The sequence below is a fragment of the Stegostoma tigrinum genome, chromosome 1 (assembly GCF_030684315.1).
Source record: "Stegostoma tigrinum isolate sSteTig4 chromosome 1, sSteTig4.hap1, whole genome shotgun sequence".
Classification (NCBI taxonomy): domain Eukaryota; kingdom Metazoa; phylum Chordata; class Chondrichthyes; order Orectolobiformes; family Stegostomatidae; genus Stegostoma; species Stegostoma tigrinum.
Window position 1 is genome coordinate 100,843,910 of NC_081354.1, and position 14,358 is coordinate 100,858,267.

At 37.5% G+C, this 14,358-nt stretch overlaps 1 protein-coding gene across 5 annotated transcripts in view; it reads left to right on the forward strand.

Moving 5' to 3' along the window:
* Positions 1 to 12,799, forward strand: part of slc30a9 (solute carrier family 30 member 9) — a 130,205-nt gene extending 117,406 nt beyond the window's left edge. For all 5 annotated transcript variants that reach the window (XM_048530082.1, XM_048530055.1, XM_048530092.1 and 2 more), the window contains 3 exons: positions 4,282 to 4,411; positions 7,767 to 7,880; positions 10,371 to 12,799. In XM_048530082.1, coding sequence (XP_048386039.1) covers positions 4,282 to 4,411; positions 7,767 to 7,880; positions 10,371 to 10,415 — 289 coding nt within the window. In that variant the 3' untranslated portion in view covers positions 10,416 to 12,799. The remainder of the gene's footprint in view (positions 1 to 4,281; positions 4,412 to 7,766; positions 7,881 to 10,370) is intronic.
* Positions 12,800 to 14,358: the final 1,559 nt, after the last annotated feature.

A 14,358-nucleotide genomic window follows, 5' to 3' on the forward strand; every position in this document is an offset into this window, starting at 1 on the left:
CACCATCCTTGGATATAGCCTGTCCTACTAGCAGAGCAGACTTACCACCAGAGGCAACAGAGTGGTATACAATTGAGAGGGAGTTGCCCTAGGAGTACTCCAGGCACCATGGCATCAGGTCTGACACGAGCAAGGAAACATCCGGCTGATTGCTCTTTACTGTCTTCCTTCAGCTGATTAATCAGTGCTCTTCCATGTTTAACAACACTGGGGGGAAGTATGGCATTGACAAAGGTGCATATTGTACTCTTGGGGGGTAATTTCACTGTCCACTACCAAGAGTGACTCAGCAACAGCACTACTGATTGAACTGGTTGTGTTCTAAAGGATGTCACTGCTAGACTGAATCTGCAGCAGCTGGTGAGGAAACCAACAAGAGGGAAAGACCAACTTGAACTTGAACTTGAACCCAAACTCACCAGTCTGCCTGCTACAGATGCACTTGCATCTGTCCATGATCATATCAGTAAGAGTGACTATTGCACTGTCCTTGAGACAAGGTTATGCCTTCATATTGAGAATACCTTACATCGTGATTGTGTGGTATTGTCACTGTGCTAAATGGGTCAGATTTCAAACAGACCTAGCAACTTAAGACTGAGCATCCATGAGCCACTGTAGGCCTTGAATAGCAGCAGAATCTTATTTATGCACAACCTACAACCTCATGGTCTGGCCATAACCCCTGTTATACCATTACCATCACGTCAGGCAATCGGCTCTGTCTCAGAGAAGAGTACAGGAGGACTATGCCAGAAGCAATAGTTAAAAATGTTGTGTGAAGCTACTTGCATGACAAACAGCATAAGCAGCAAGTGATGGACAGAGCAAAGTGATTCCACAACCAATGGATCAGATCTAAGCTCTGCTGTCCTGACACATCCAGTCATATTGGTGGTGAGCAATTAAGACAATTTATTGGAAGAGGAGGCAGCTCCACGTATATCCCCAACCTCAGCAATGGGAGAAACCAGCACTTGACTGCAAAAGATAAAAGCATTTGCAACCGTTTTAGCTAGAAGTGTCAAGTTCATCATGACTTTCTCCAAAGCTCTCAGCATCTCAGGTCCCAGTCTTCAGCCAATGTGATTCACTCCACATGTTTCCAAGAAGTGGAGGCACTGGATCCTGCCAACTTTACAGTGATAGTCTAAAGACTTATCCTTCAGAAGTTGCTGCAAACCTAGCCAGGCAGTTCTAGTACAGCTGTGACCCTGGTCAGTATCTGGGAAATTGCCCAGCACATCATGTACACAAAAAGCAGGACAAATTAACCTTCAGTATACTCTCGATTAACAGTAAAATGAGGGAAAATTTCATTGACGTTACTATCAAGCAGCTCTTGATTCAAACATTGGCAAAAGAGTTGAATTCCAAAGGTGAAGTGACATCCCGTGACATTGAGGTCACGTTTGACCAAGTATGGCATCATGCATGCAGAACAAAATGAGAGTCAGTGAGAATCAAGGCGCAGACTCTGTGCTGGAGTTATATGATCTGGCATACAGGAAGATGGTTGTAGTTGTTGAAGGTCAGTCATCTTCACTCCAGAACATCTCTGCAGCAGTTTTTCAAGAAAATGCCCTATACCCAACCATCTTCAGCTTCTTCATCAATGACCTTCCCTCCATCATGATGTTAGAAGTGGGGATGTCACTGCACAATATTCACATCTGTGACTCCTCAGATGGTGACGCAGTCCATGTGCAGATACAGCAAGTATCTCGTTAGTATCCAGGCTTGATCTGAAAAGTATCAAGTACTATTGCCTGGCATTTGCATGGCATGAATCTAAACACTGCTTTTAACATTTGGTGGCATTGCCATTGCTGAATCCCCCATTATCAGTGTCCTGGGAATTTCCATTGACTAGAAATTCTACTAGACTCATTATGTAAATACAGTGGCTACGAGAGTAGACTACAGGCTAGGAATACTGCAATGGGGTAGCTCACCTGAATCCCAAAGCCTGTACACCATCTACAAGGCACATATCAAGAGTGTGCTGAAATACTCCCCACTTGCCTGGAGGAATGCAGCTGTAACAACATGAAAAAGCTTGATGCAATCCAGGACAAAGCTTCCCTTTTGACTAGCACCACATTTACAAATGTCTGACTCCACTGAGCTTCATTAGTAGCAGTCTGTACTTTTTGGAAAATGCATTACGGAAATTTGCCAAAGAGCCTTGGGCAGCACCTCCTAAATCCCTGACTGCTACCATGTGACTGAAAAGGGTAGCAAGAATAGCGGAACGTTGTCACCTGCAAGTTCTCCTCCTCCAAGCCACTTGCCACCTTGACGTACCACTCTTCCTTCAGTGTTGTTGTGTCAAAATCTTTGAATTCCCTTTAATAGCATTGCGGACTTGATAAGTGTACTTGGAGTTCAGTGGTTCACCAGCACCTTCTCCAATGCAACTGGGGACTGCAGTACCCATTTCCCATACATGAATAAATGTTGCAAAAACCACAGTTGATGGTACTATTTGTCGTCCAGAGGGGTTGATGAAGGAGAAAGTATTAATTGCAAATATACAAGGAGGTTGCAAACCAATCACATCTTACACAGTTACATTAAAAGGTGACTTGGTAAGTTGAGAAGTTGTAGTGGGAATGCCGAAACAAATACTTGTGTAAGTAATTGATTTTATTTTAGGAAATGACCTGAAAGATTTAAAACAGTATTGGTTTCACAAAAGGTTGGGGACAACCAGTGGCACTAAAAGAAATTCAAATGTTACAAGATGAACATCTTGGATTATTTCCCCATGCTATTGTGACTACATCTTAAGGCCACAAAAATAGGCTACTTTCCTACTTGTCTATCAGGCAAGGAGATTAGAATAGATTAGATTCCCTACAGTGTGGAATCATTTGGAAGTTATGGATTACAAATTTCATAACCTGAACTAAAATGGTTGAAAGTAAAGAGTGAGGTTTTATAAATTTAGCCAAATTCTGCTGAAATACCACACATGATTCTGAATTCAAAGGTTATACCAAACAGCCTGTTCAAAAATTTAATGAGAAACAGCACCTAGGTTTTATTATTTGAAAGAGACAGTATTAATGACGAAATATAGATTGGTTGCTGTCTGTGGCAGAGGATTAGCCAGGGTTTATCAGGTGATAGTTTCATTGGAGTATCATAATGAAATTTTACAAGTGATTGATGAATTTCCAGTGCAGGTGCCTTAGATATTAGAGTACACAGGCCAGTTTTTATTAGCCAGGCTTAAAAATAGTCAGATTTTCCCAGATATGTCATGTAGTGGGGAATAGCACCCCTTTATTAAACTTGTGCTTTTAATTCTGATGCAAGATTTAAGAACCATTTAACCATCTTACCAGTATTATCATTGGTTATACAGGGTGCAGCCATTGTTTATCTTGGTATGGATCTAATAATAAAGTTTGATATAGGGCATGCTACTTATTCCCTGATGGTTCTGATGTTGACATGCATTGAAACTAAATTGCATCTTCCCAAATAGTAACTACATTTCTGTGTAGGGTGAAATCACCGAGTTACATATTGGAGCTGAAGGCAAAAGTCTCATTGTAAAAACATTTTTATTGTGCTCTTAAGAATATGTCAAAACAATTTGTTAATTGATTTTTTAAGCTTTTTTCTCGGTTTTTACATTTAAAACATTTAGCCTGTTTGTAGGAACAAGAAGCCCTCAAGCCTTTTCCATGGTTTAATCTGAATATGATTTACCTTTGACTGAATCTCACTATCTTAAAACATTTTCATAATATTTACTTGTTTGTGTTTGAAGTACAGCCAGCATCTTCAACTTGCAATGGAATAAATTTTGACAAATTGTTGCAGCACTTTTTAGACCAAAGGGTGTTTGGACAATTCAAGCAGTATTATAAATGAGGATATAAATCTAATCATAGTGTTAAGAGATGAAGAAGATAATGAAAATACATCCTAAAATAGGACTATATCACAAAGTGTAGGTTTTCCATATTCTTTGTTGAGTCCAATTTGTTTGTGATAAATATTGGATATTCAGGCTTCTTGTGTTGGCAAACAGCTCAAGTTGCCTTTCACAGTGAGGAACTGCTCAGTCTTTTTCAATGTCTCAACTATGCAACTCACCTAACATTAATTCTGAAAGATTGAATACAAATGTGCGTTCACTAATTTCATGGTTCTCTTGCATGATTAACAGCAATAATATGTCTGTGTTCTTTGATTATTCTCTTTTCCATTTATTTTAAAGAATAAATGTGATCAATTTCTAAAATAGTCTTGTATTCTCACCAGGGCTGTGCATGATGTAAAGGCTACTGACATGGGTCTAAGCACAGTACGATTTAAAGCAGAGATCGATTTTGATGGAAGAATAGTGACAAGATCTTACCTGGAGAAACAAGACATTGACATTGTCTTAAACGTATGTAACATACTAAAATAACAAATTATGTGGACTTTCTCTATCACTTAGGGAGGGAATTGTTTAGAAACATAAAATTGTGAAAGGAACAGATACGATAGAAGCAGGGAAGTTGTCTCCATTGACATGTGAAACTAGAACTAGGGTGCATTGTCTCAAAATAAGGGGGAGTAGATTTAGGACTGATTTGAAGAGGAACTTCTTCAGCCAAAGGGTTGTAAATCAGAAATTCTCTGCCCAATAAAGCAGTTAAGGCTTCCTCGTTTTTAAGACACAGACAGATATTTGAACAGTAAAGAATTAAGTGTTTTAATGCGTGAACAGGTCCACTGAAAGATCAGCCATGATCTTTTGTAAAGTGGAGCAGGCTCAATGGACCAGATTGCCTACTCCTATTTCTTATGTTTAAAGATGCAATACCTGCTCAAGTTCAAAGACTGGGAAGGGATGTGGTTTAGGCTGTATCAAGCACACCTTATGGACAAGGATAATTTATTATTCTGTGGTGTTAAAATGAAAATTAAGAATATTTGCCCCACATTTTACAACTTTTTTTTTTCTGGAAAGTATAGTCACACTATATTGACTGTTAATGGCCTGTAGTTTGCTGTGTTCTGTTTTCTTCCTTATAGAGACCATTCTGGAATCGAAAGAACTATGGAAGATCAAACCATCATCATCTTCCTGCCATAATTTTTAAAACCTTAAATGTAGGCCCCAGCCCAAAGGATTTGTCAGCTTTTAGTCCCATTAATTTGTCCTGTAGAATTTGCTCAGTAATATTAAATTCCTTGATCTCATTGATCCTCATTCCTTTCAATGAAAGAAAGGAAAATATATTTAATACTACTGCCATTTCTTTAATCCAGCTGGTAATTTTTGCTGTCTCCAAGATCATCAGGTCTTCAAGTTGGTTTTACATTTAATGCTAACTTACTGTCATTGTTTTTTCTCTACCAATTTCTTGATGCTTATAACCCTTTCAATCTTCAGCATCCTCTCAGCAACACTGTAAGCTCCTTTAACATTGTATAATCCATAACTTTTATTCGTCAGGGGCTCACTGATGATGTTACCTAGAACGGTGACGAAACGTCTGAAAACTAACCTTCCAGCTCAGCAAGCAAACTCACATGCAGAACTTTTATTCATGCTAGCATATTTTTAGTGAGGTTTTTGTCCTCAAATGATGTATATTCATTTGCAAAATGTTAAAAATTTCCTAATCATTTGCCATTGCTTATCTGCCACCATCTTAATTTCTTAATCAATCCTAGTCAACTCTTTTATAATTGGCTTTTCTAATATTTTAAGAAATGTAATTTCAGAATTAACTGAATAATTCTCAAACCCAGTGGGAAAATGCTAACATTGTGTTTAGTCTTCAAGATTTATAAATAACCCCATTTCATTACATAATATTAAATCAAATATTACATGTGCTCCTTAATTGGTACTTCAGAACATTGAATGCATTCACCATGGATTTCATGAACAAGAAACTTGCCCTCCTACGCCTATGACTTTTTTGCACCTTTCTACCTGTAACTTCAGTATCTTCTGTTCATATAACACATTTAAATGTCAGTTTTCTTAGGCATATGATTGCCTTATGTTCATATCAAAATATACTTCATACTAAATGTATTGAAGTTAAGTAGCTAATTACCTTTCTATTATTGTAAGTTTATTGATTTATTGCTGTAAAGTACTTCCCCCGCCCCCCCCCCCCCCCCCCCCAAAATACGGTGTTGTCTGGAAATATTGAATATTATTTTTGACTCCTGAGTCTAAATCGTTTCTATAAATGTGAATAAAGGTGTCCTCGTTCTAATGCTTCAGGAACACATTTCATACCTGTTAAGAATCTTAAGTAACAACCTCAAATCACTACTTTGAGGATTAGGAAAGAGGTATACGTTAGGTACAGAATCAGTGGAGGAATCTATGAATGGAGGAAATATTGACAGATTAGCAATAACATTAATAGTTATCAAGGCAAAGAGCAGCTACAAAACAAAATGATCAAGGACGATGAAACAAAGTTTTGAAATGGTTTACAGGCGCATGTAAAATTAGAACTTTATAATGTAGCGTGGACCAGTGACTGGCAGACAGGGAAGTATCATGAGTAATAGAGACATTATATAAATATTAAATGTATTTTGCTTGTATGCGATACAACAGAAAGACATGAGTGAATTATGAAATGAATGATGGGATAGGTTAATTTAAAATAATAAGAATAAAGTAAGGAAGTGTGGATGCTGGGAATCCAAAACACAAATCACCAGAGAAACTCAACAGGTCTGGCGGTATCTGTGCACAGAAAGCAGATTTAACATTTTGAGTCTAAGTGATCAAACCAATTCTACTCGAGATAATGGGAACTGCAGATGCTGGAGAATCCAAGATAATAAAGTGTGAAGCTGGATGAACACAGCAGGCCAAGCAGCATCTCAGGAGCACAAAAGCTACTCGAGAATTGTTTCCCTATTGTTCCTCCTTTCCATCCAAATTTTGAGTTTACATCTTTAGAAGTATGATACCAAAGAAATGGCTAGTTATATACGTGGAGAAAACATTGACAGGCTCGTTCTGTCTTTCATAAAAAATGAAGGTTGAGGGGTGAGCCAAGGTTTTTGTAAATCAAACACTGCGTATTTCCTTGTTGGGGAAGCACTGTTAAGGCTTTTACTGCAAGGTAGTCACAAAGAATTCCAAAAGGAAATTCAGAACAAACCACTTTTAGCAAATAAAAATAAAATACTGCAGATGCTGGAAATCGAGAGAAATGCACAGAAAGCTGGAGAAACACATTCAGAACAGTTCTATTGGACTTGAAACATTTCACTGTTGTGCTGTTCTCAGATGCTGACCTTCTCCAGTTTTTTTTTGTGGTTGCTACTTAGAATGTGGAACCCAATAATATGGGAAGCAGTTGAAGTAAATCATACAGATGCATTTGAGGTGGAAGGTAAAGTGCAAACATCCACATAAAGTGGTTGAACCAAATAACCTGTTTCTGTGCTGTATCTCCTATGTTGTAAGCATTGTTGAAGGTTCTGTTTAGGTTTTCTTTGATAGTTGTTCCTTTTTACTTTACTTTCCTGTCATGTTATATTTTTATTTTATAACTATTTGATTCCTGATCATATGAGTTGTAGAACTATGGTACACTTATTGCTTAACTTCATTCAATCTTTACTCATGCCAGCAATTATTTTTGTTTTGTGTTATTTTCTCCACTGTTCTGCCAATATTTGACAGTGGTTATGTTTTGTAAAATGATCAATTTTAACTGATCTAATAGTTCAAACAGGGATTTGAACTTCTCCACTTTTTTTTACTACAGGAAATTCAGCAGGTTAAAACTCCCGAAGACTTGGAAGCATTTATGCTGAAACACGGAGAGAATATCATTGACACTCTGGGAGCTGAGGTTGACCGGCTAGAGAGTGCACTCAAGGTACTATCTATTTGAACCAAGTATGCACAAGGACTGACTTTTTGTCTAAATTTTCCAAGTATGTGATAGTGCAAGAAACAATGGAAAAATAACAAAAGTTGCTGTTCTTGTGGACATAATGAAGAAATAGAACCATTGCTGAATCAAAAAAGCCATTCAACCCACTGAGTTCATGCTGGCTCTTTATGAAAGAATCTAATTAGCCCCATCGCTTTATTCCATTTCCACAACCTTGCAGGTTCATTTTTCAAGTGTCCAATCAATTTCACATTGACCATCTCTACTTCTGTAGGCATTGGGCTCCAGGTTTTTACCAATTGCTGAAAGAAATAGTTTTTCCTTATCCCCTGCATCTCAGTCAAAATCTCAGCTTGTACCTTCAGGTAATGGAACCTCTTCTTTGTTAAAGTTCTGTTATGGGGTGTGGGTATCACTGGCAAGGTTACCATTTGTTGCCCATCCCTAATTCCCCTTCAGAAAGGAGTGGTAAACCATTAGTTTGAATCACTGTAGTCCATGTGGTGTAGGTACACCCATAGTGCTATTGGGAAAGGAGTTTAAGGATTTTGATCTTGCAATGTTGTAGGAAAGTCGAGAGTTTGTGTTACGCTGGTGTGAGGCTTGGAAGAAGGCTTCATTTTAGGTGGTAGAAGTCCAGTGTTTAGGAGAGACTTGGAGTTCCTGCAATACATATTGTTGCAATTGTTTCAGTGGTATAGAGAGTAAATGTTGAAGGCGGTGAATGGGGTACCTGTCAAGCTTGCTGCATTGTGTGGGATGGTGTGAAGCTATTTGAATGTTGTTGGAACTGCATTTATCTAGGAAGGTGGAGAATTTTCCATCACATGCTATTGAACCACGAAGGTGATGGACAGGCTTCGAGGAGTCAAGAGGTGAGTTACTCACCCTCTGTTGTTGCCATAATATTTATATGGCTGGTCTAGTTTAGCTTCAAATCAATGATAACTCCCAAAGTGTTAATATTGAAGTATTCAGCAATGTTAAGCCATTGAACATCATTGGGAAGATGGATGTTGCTTATACTTCTGACACAAATATTAGTTGCCATTTTTCATCTCAAACTTAAATGCTTCTTTTTGCATACGGATATACTTCAGTATCTAAAGAGAAAATTATGCTGCATACTAGGATTTTCTGAGTGCACATTCTGACCTAATGATAGAAGCAAGATTATTGATGAAGCACGTGAAGGTGGTTGGGCCTAGGATATTACCCTGAAGAACTGGGGTCTTGTAATGCAGTGATAGTGTTTCTACCTCTAAGCCAGACTGAATTCAAGTCCCTTCATCAGAGAGGGGGCTGGGGGGAGGGAACTGGAATAAATAGGGAGAGAGGGGGAGGCGGACCGAAGATGGAGAGTAAAGAAGATAGGTGGAGAGAGTGTAGGTGAGGAGGTAGGGAGGGGATAGGTCAGTCCAGGGAAGAGGGACAGGTCAAGGAGGTGGGATGAGGTTAGTAGGTAGCTGGGGGTGCGGCTTGGGGTGGGAGGAAGGGATGGGTGAGAGGACGAACCGGTTAGGGAGGCAGAGACAGGTTGGACTGGTTTTGGGATGCAGTGGGTGGGGGGAAGAGCTGGGCTGGTTGTGTGGTGCAGTGGGGGGAGGGGATGAACTGGGCTGGTTTTGGGATGCAGTAGGGGAAGGGGAGATTTTGAAACTCTCCCCCGCAAAAGTACAACATACAAATCATTATGAAAATCAGTAGAATGTTGTCATTTATTGCAAGGGAAATTCAACGCAGAAGTGTAGAGTTTATGCTCTGTTGTGCAATACATTTGTGGGACTACATCTAGAGTACTATGTACAGTGTCAGGCTGCTTATTTAAAGAAAGACGTGAATGTATTGGAATCAGTTCAGAGAAGGTTTACTGGATTAATACCTGGAATGGATGAGTTTGATACAAGATGAGAGTGAATTTGGTAAGGATTTTTCCTCTTGGGTGAATCCAGAATGAGGGGGTCATTTTAAAAATAAAGGGTCATGTCATTTAAGATGGTTTAAATTTTTTTTCTTTGGAACATGAGATTTTGGATTTCTCATCTTGAAGATGGTGGAAATAGTGTCTCTGAATATTTTTATGACAAATGTGGATAGATTCTTTACATGCAAGAGGGTGAAAGCGTATCAGAGCAGGTGGGAATGTGGAGTAATCAAATCAGCCATGATTTTAATGAATGGAGAAACAGGCTGTCGGGGCTGGATAGTCAACTCCCAAGTCTTGTGCAATGCTGCCATCTACCCTATGCTGTGGAAAATTGCCTAGGTATATCCTGTCCACAAAAAGTTGGAGAAATCTAACCCACCAATTATTGCCTGTCAGTCTATTTTTTTGATCAGCAAAGTCATGCAAGGTGCTCTAACAGTACAGTAAAGCAGTACGTAGACAGCAGTAACCTGCTTTTGAAAACGAATACTGTTTTTTTTTAAAAAAACAATGTAGCTGATTAATGTATACCATTTTTATTTCAGCAAAAGTATCCTGATGTGCGTCATGTTGACTTAGAAATTTTATAATTACCTTGGACTGTGAAGATGCCTGGCATATCTAATGAAGAGCACTGCAAATACAGAGATGACTGTTACTTGCAGCCAGTACTGCAATGCTTATTGTGGTTATTATAAGCTGTTATCATCACATGATGTTATGACTCTAGTGCTTTAGGACATTGCACAGTTAAAATACGTAAGATTGACAGACTTGAGAATTGCAGTGCTATGGAGTGATCTATCGTGTTATAACTTCCATGTGGCTGAGCAAGTAGTTATAATATTATATACTGGCAGAACAACTATTTTGAGTTAATGAAATGGTAACAGTGCCTGATGTGGGGGATTAGTGACTTTGTTTGCAAACTGGATGATTGCATAACTTTCTATTGAAACATTTTAGTTGCTTTTGTTGACTTATGTAAATTGTATACTCAAATCTTCCAAATTCAAGCTGTACAATGTTCAAACTGTCTGTTTCATAATGTTCAACCTTGACATAATAACAGAAAAAGTGAAAACTGACTGCAAATAAAACCTTATTTATGGATCCATTGAATTTACTGGTATAATAACTAAGTATCCAAACTAAAGTTAATAGTTTTTTTTTAAATCAAGATTTTTAATCATGTGCATGGAAGATTTTAATTTGAAATTGGAAGGACTTTTTGAAAGAGAAAGTATTTTGATGAAGTTTAAAGTGTTAAAATGCCAAGTAAATGGAATTAGATCAAGTTTTATTAATTTGGTCATGCTTTTATTAAATGGCAAGAGACCTCACTAAATATAAAATTCAAAATCCACAAGTTAACTTTCTTTGAAATTGATTAAACCAAAGTGTATTCATATGGCAGTAATGTTGGAATTTCAACAACAGTGCTTTACAGAAAGAAGGTAGAATTTTCCATTTTACCCCTTCAAAATAATTATAGTTTGATCAGCAATTATTTAGGAAAATAAAGGTGCAGGCATTTAAATTAGAAATAACAATTGATGGCATCATTTAAATTATGTAACATATTCATGGGATGAAGATATTTATTTTGAATCTAGAGCGATATTGCTACAGCTATATATCCATCTGTTACATTGAAAAATAACTAGATTATACTAGAATGTACAATCGCTGTCAAAGCATGGAAGGTAACGCTGTTGAAACCAAAGCTGCTATGAATGTTGAAATTTCCTTTTGTGATATATTTTCTTAACCTAATTTGAGAAAGAAATATTCAAGAGAACTGAGTGGCGCTGTGGTTTACTAAAAACTTACGCGATGGATCTTAGCTGATAGACTAGAAATCTGTCTGCTAGTTGGATAAGCATCCTGCATAAGAGAAAGTTTAGACAATTTCTGATGGCTTGTGCTTCTAATTCAAACAGTGAATTTTGACACATTGTGCTGAAATAATAGTCACAGGATAGCTGTCATGGAAAGTTTTCAAGAAATATTTTTTGAAGTAGGAATTATGAATTCAGGGCTATTATTCTGGTAGCAATAACAAATCTGTCATCAAATCTGGTAGTACTGTAGTTGGAAACTTAAACTGCTCAAAAATGGTATCCCTCGCCTTTAGCCTGCAAAACGGCTTCGCTAAACTTGGAGGTTTTTATATCCAGTCTTCACCAAATATTCTATAGCATTTTTTAATTAGATTGAGAAATGACTTTTTCGAGCATTCACTTTTTTTTAGTGAAAAAGGCTATAACAACGTGTTTTTGATTGCTTTAACTTCAACCAGTTTGGTAGAAGAATTGTATTACTGAAAATAATGGAGTTCTGTTGAATGGTAATTATTTTTATTCTACATAATGTAGAGGAATAGATTTTCTTTAGATTGTATTCTTTAAATGTGTTTGTTTCTGGAAAAAGTACAGCATTCTCTTCTTTATACAGTGGAGTATAAATATTGGCTTTCCCTTAAATTGGCATTTTTGTCCTGATCCATGAAAGAAGGAAAGCTTTGACAATGTCATCTTTTAGCAATACTTGTTTAATGATCAGTTAACTTGCTTCATGTTCTCAAGAAAGAAGTAAAACTGGGAGGTTTTTTGAAGAGGATAGTGATTAGGGAAGACACTACCTAATGCAATTGTCTTAATAAATTTATCTATCAAACCTGGTACATCTTGTCCATCTTCTTTTACAGTTCCTTTTAGAATCAGACTGATTTTCAATGTTATATTTTAGATGTATGTCTGTTTGTGAAATTAATTTATTTAAGGACCTTGGTTTGGAATCTTTTGTCTTTTCAAGCAGTAATGCAGTTTTTTTTTACTGGTAAATGTACTTGTTCCACCAAGCCCTTTGTTCTTTATTAAGTTGTAATTTCATTATGCATTACCAAATTGGGTTTTGATGTCGGATTCAAAGATCCTGAGTGCAAAATATGAATAAATAATCTAAGCTAAAAGAGCCTTGTCTGAACAACTTTTTTTAAGAAATTGGCTGAAAATTTGAGTGTCCTCTATTATGAAGAGTCATTGAGTTATATCAGCTTTCTGTAGAGGAATCTGGTCAGTTCTGTTTCACTGATCTATCCCTGTTATTCTGCAAGTTTATTCCTTCAAGGCCTATCCAGTTTTGTTTTGCAAACTTTGTTTTCACTGGCACTCTTGATAAATTGGCAAAATTTACCTCAAATACCGTCAAGTTTGCTGTATTATTGCAATCTCCGTGACACCTTAAGTAGTCAGTTGTGAGTAAGAGTCAGAAGGCACCCTGGTAAATTTTATTTAAGACAATATTATTTAAGTGATTTATTCTGTAAATAAACAGCGATGTGTATACCCTTGCGTTATGTTTCCATTACTTAGTTACGTTGATTATGTAGATCTCTTGATCAACCAGAATATTTGATCAATAAGCACACTGCTAGTCTCTGCCAGTTAATAAAATGTTGGCTGTATTTAAATTATGAATCTCAACCACCACCACGCTTGTTGGTAGCAAGTTGCGTGTTATTACCAGTTGCAGTGTAAAACAAAAACCTTTAAATTCCCATGTATCTCTTGCCCAAGTCATTACTTGTGTCTCCCAGCCATTGCACTGGCTAAGGAAACCCTTCTTCTTTGCCTACTTTATCTAAATCTGTAATAATTTTGTACACTTCTGTCAAATCCCCCTGGGTATCCTTTGCTCCAATATGAACAAGAAAGCCTTCTGCACCCCCTTATATATCTACACATTTTGCTTAAGATTTGAGGATCAAACTGGGCACAGTGCTCCATTCGCAGCCTTACAAGAGCTTTATAAAGATTACCACAACTTACTTACTTTTATTCTCATTACATCAATGAACCCACAACGCAATAGACTTTGAGAACAGTTCCCTGAATATGTTCTGCCACCAAAGACCTTTACACTTGAACCTCTGAGCCATCTTGTACGTATATACTCTTCAGAATGATACCATTTAGCCTTTACTACTCCAGCCTGACCCTTCTCCAAAATGCAACCCTTTGCAGCTCTCTAAATTAAATTACATCTCTCCATTCCAGTTCACCACAACAATGGCTAGTGGTTTCATTCGTGCTTCTTCCCACTTCTCCAAGTTTATGATTGGTAAGTTTCGACAGTTTACTCCATTGCATTATCCAAGTCATTGATATGTCAAAAATATTATGGTCTGAGAGAAGACCCTTAGAAACGCTATTAAGTTCCTGGCTGAAAGTCCATTGTAATTTGCTCTTTTCTGCCCTTAAGCCTGTTACTAAAACAATGATAGCTCTAACACTCCGCTTGTGGGTCTCAGTTTTATTAACTAGATTTTTATATGTGTTGTCATTGCTGACAGGCCTGCATTTACTAGGAATATCCTTGCATGCTTTTTTTGAACAAGGGTTTCACAAGTGGTACTTTCACATCCTGTGGCATCTCCCATGTTTTTGGGGAAGATTGGAAAATTACAGCACTTGTCCCTTCACTGTCTCTGCATTAAATTCCCTGCACAACTCAAGGTGCTAGTCTTAG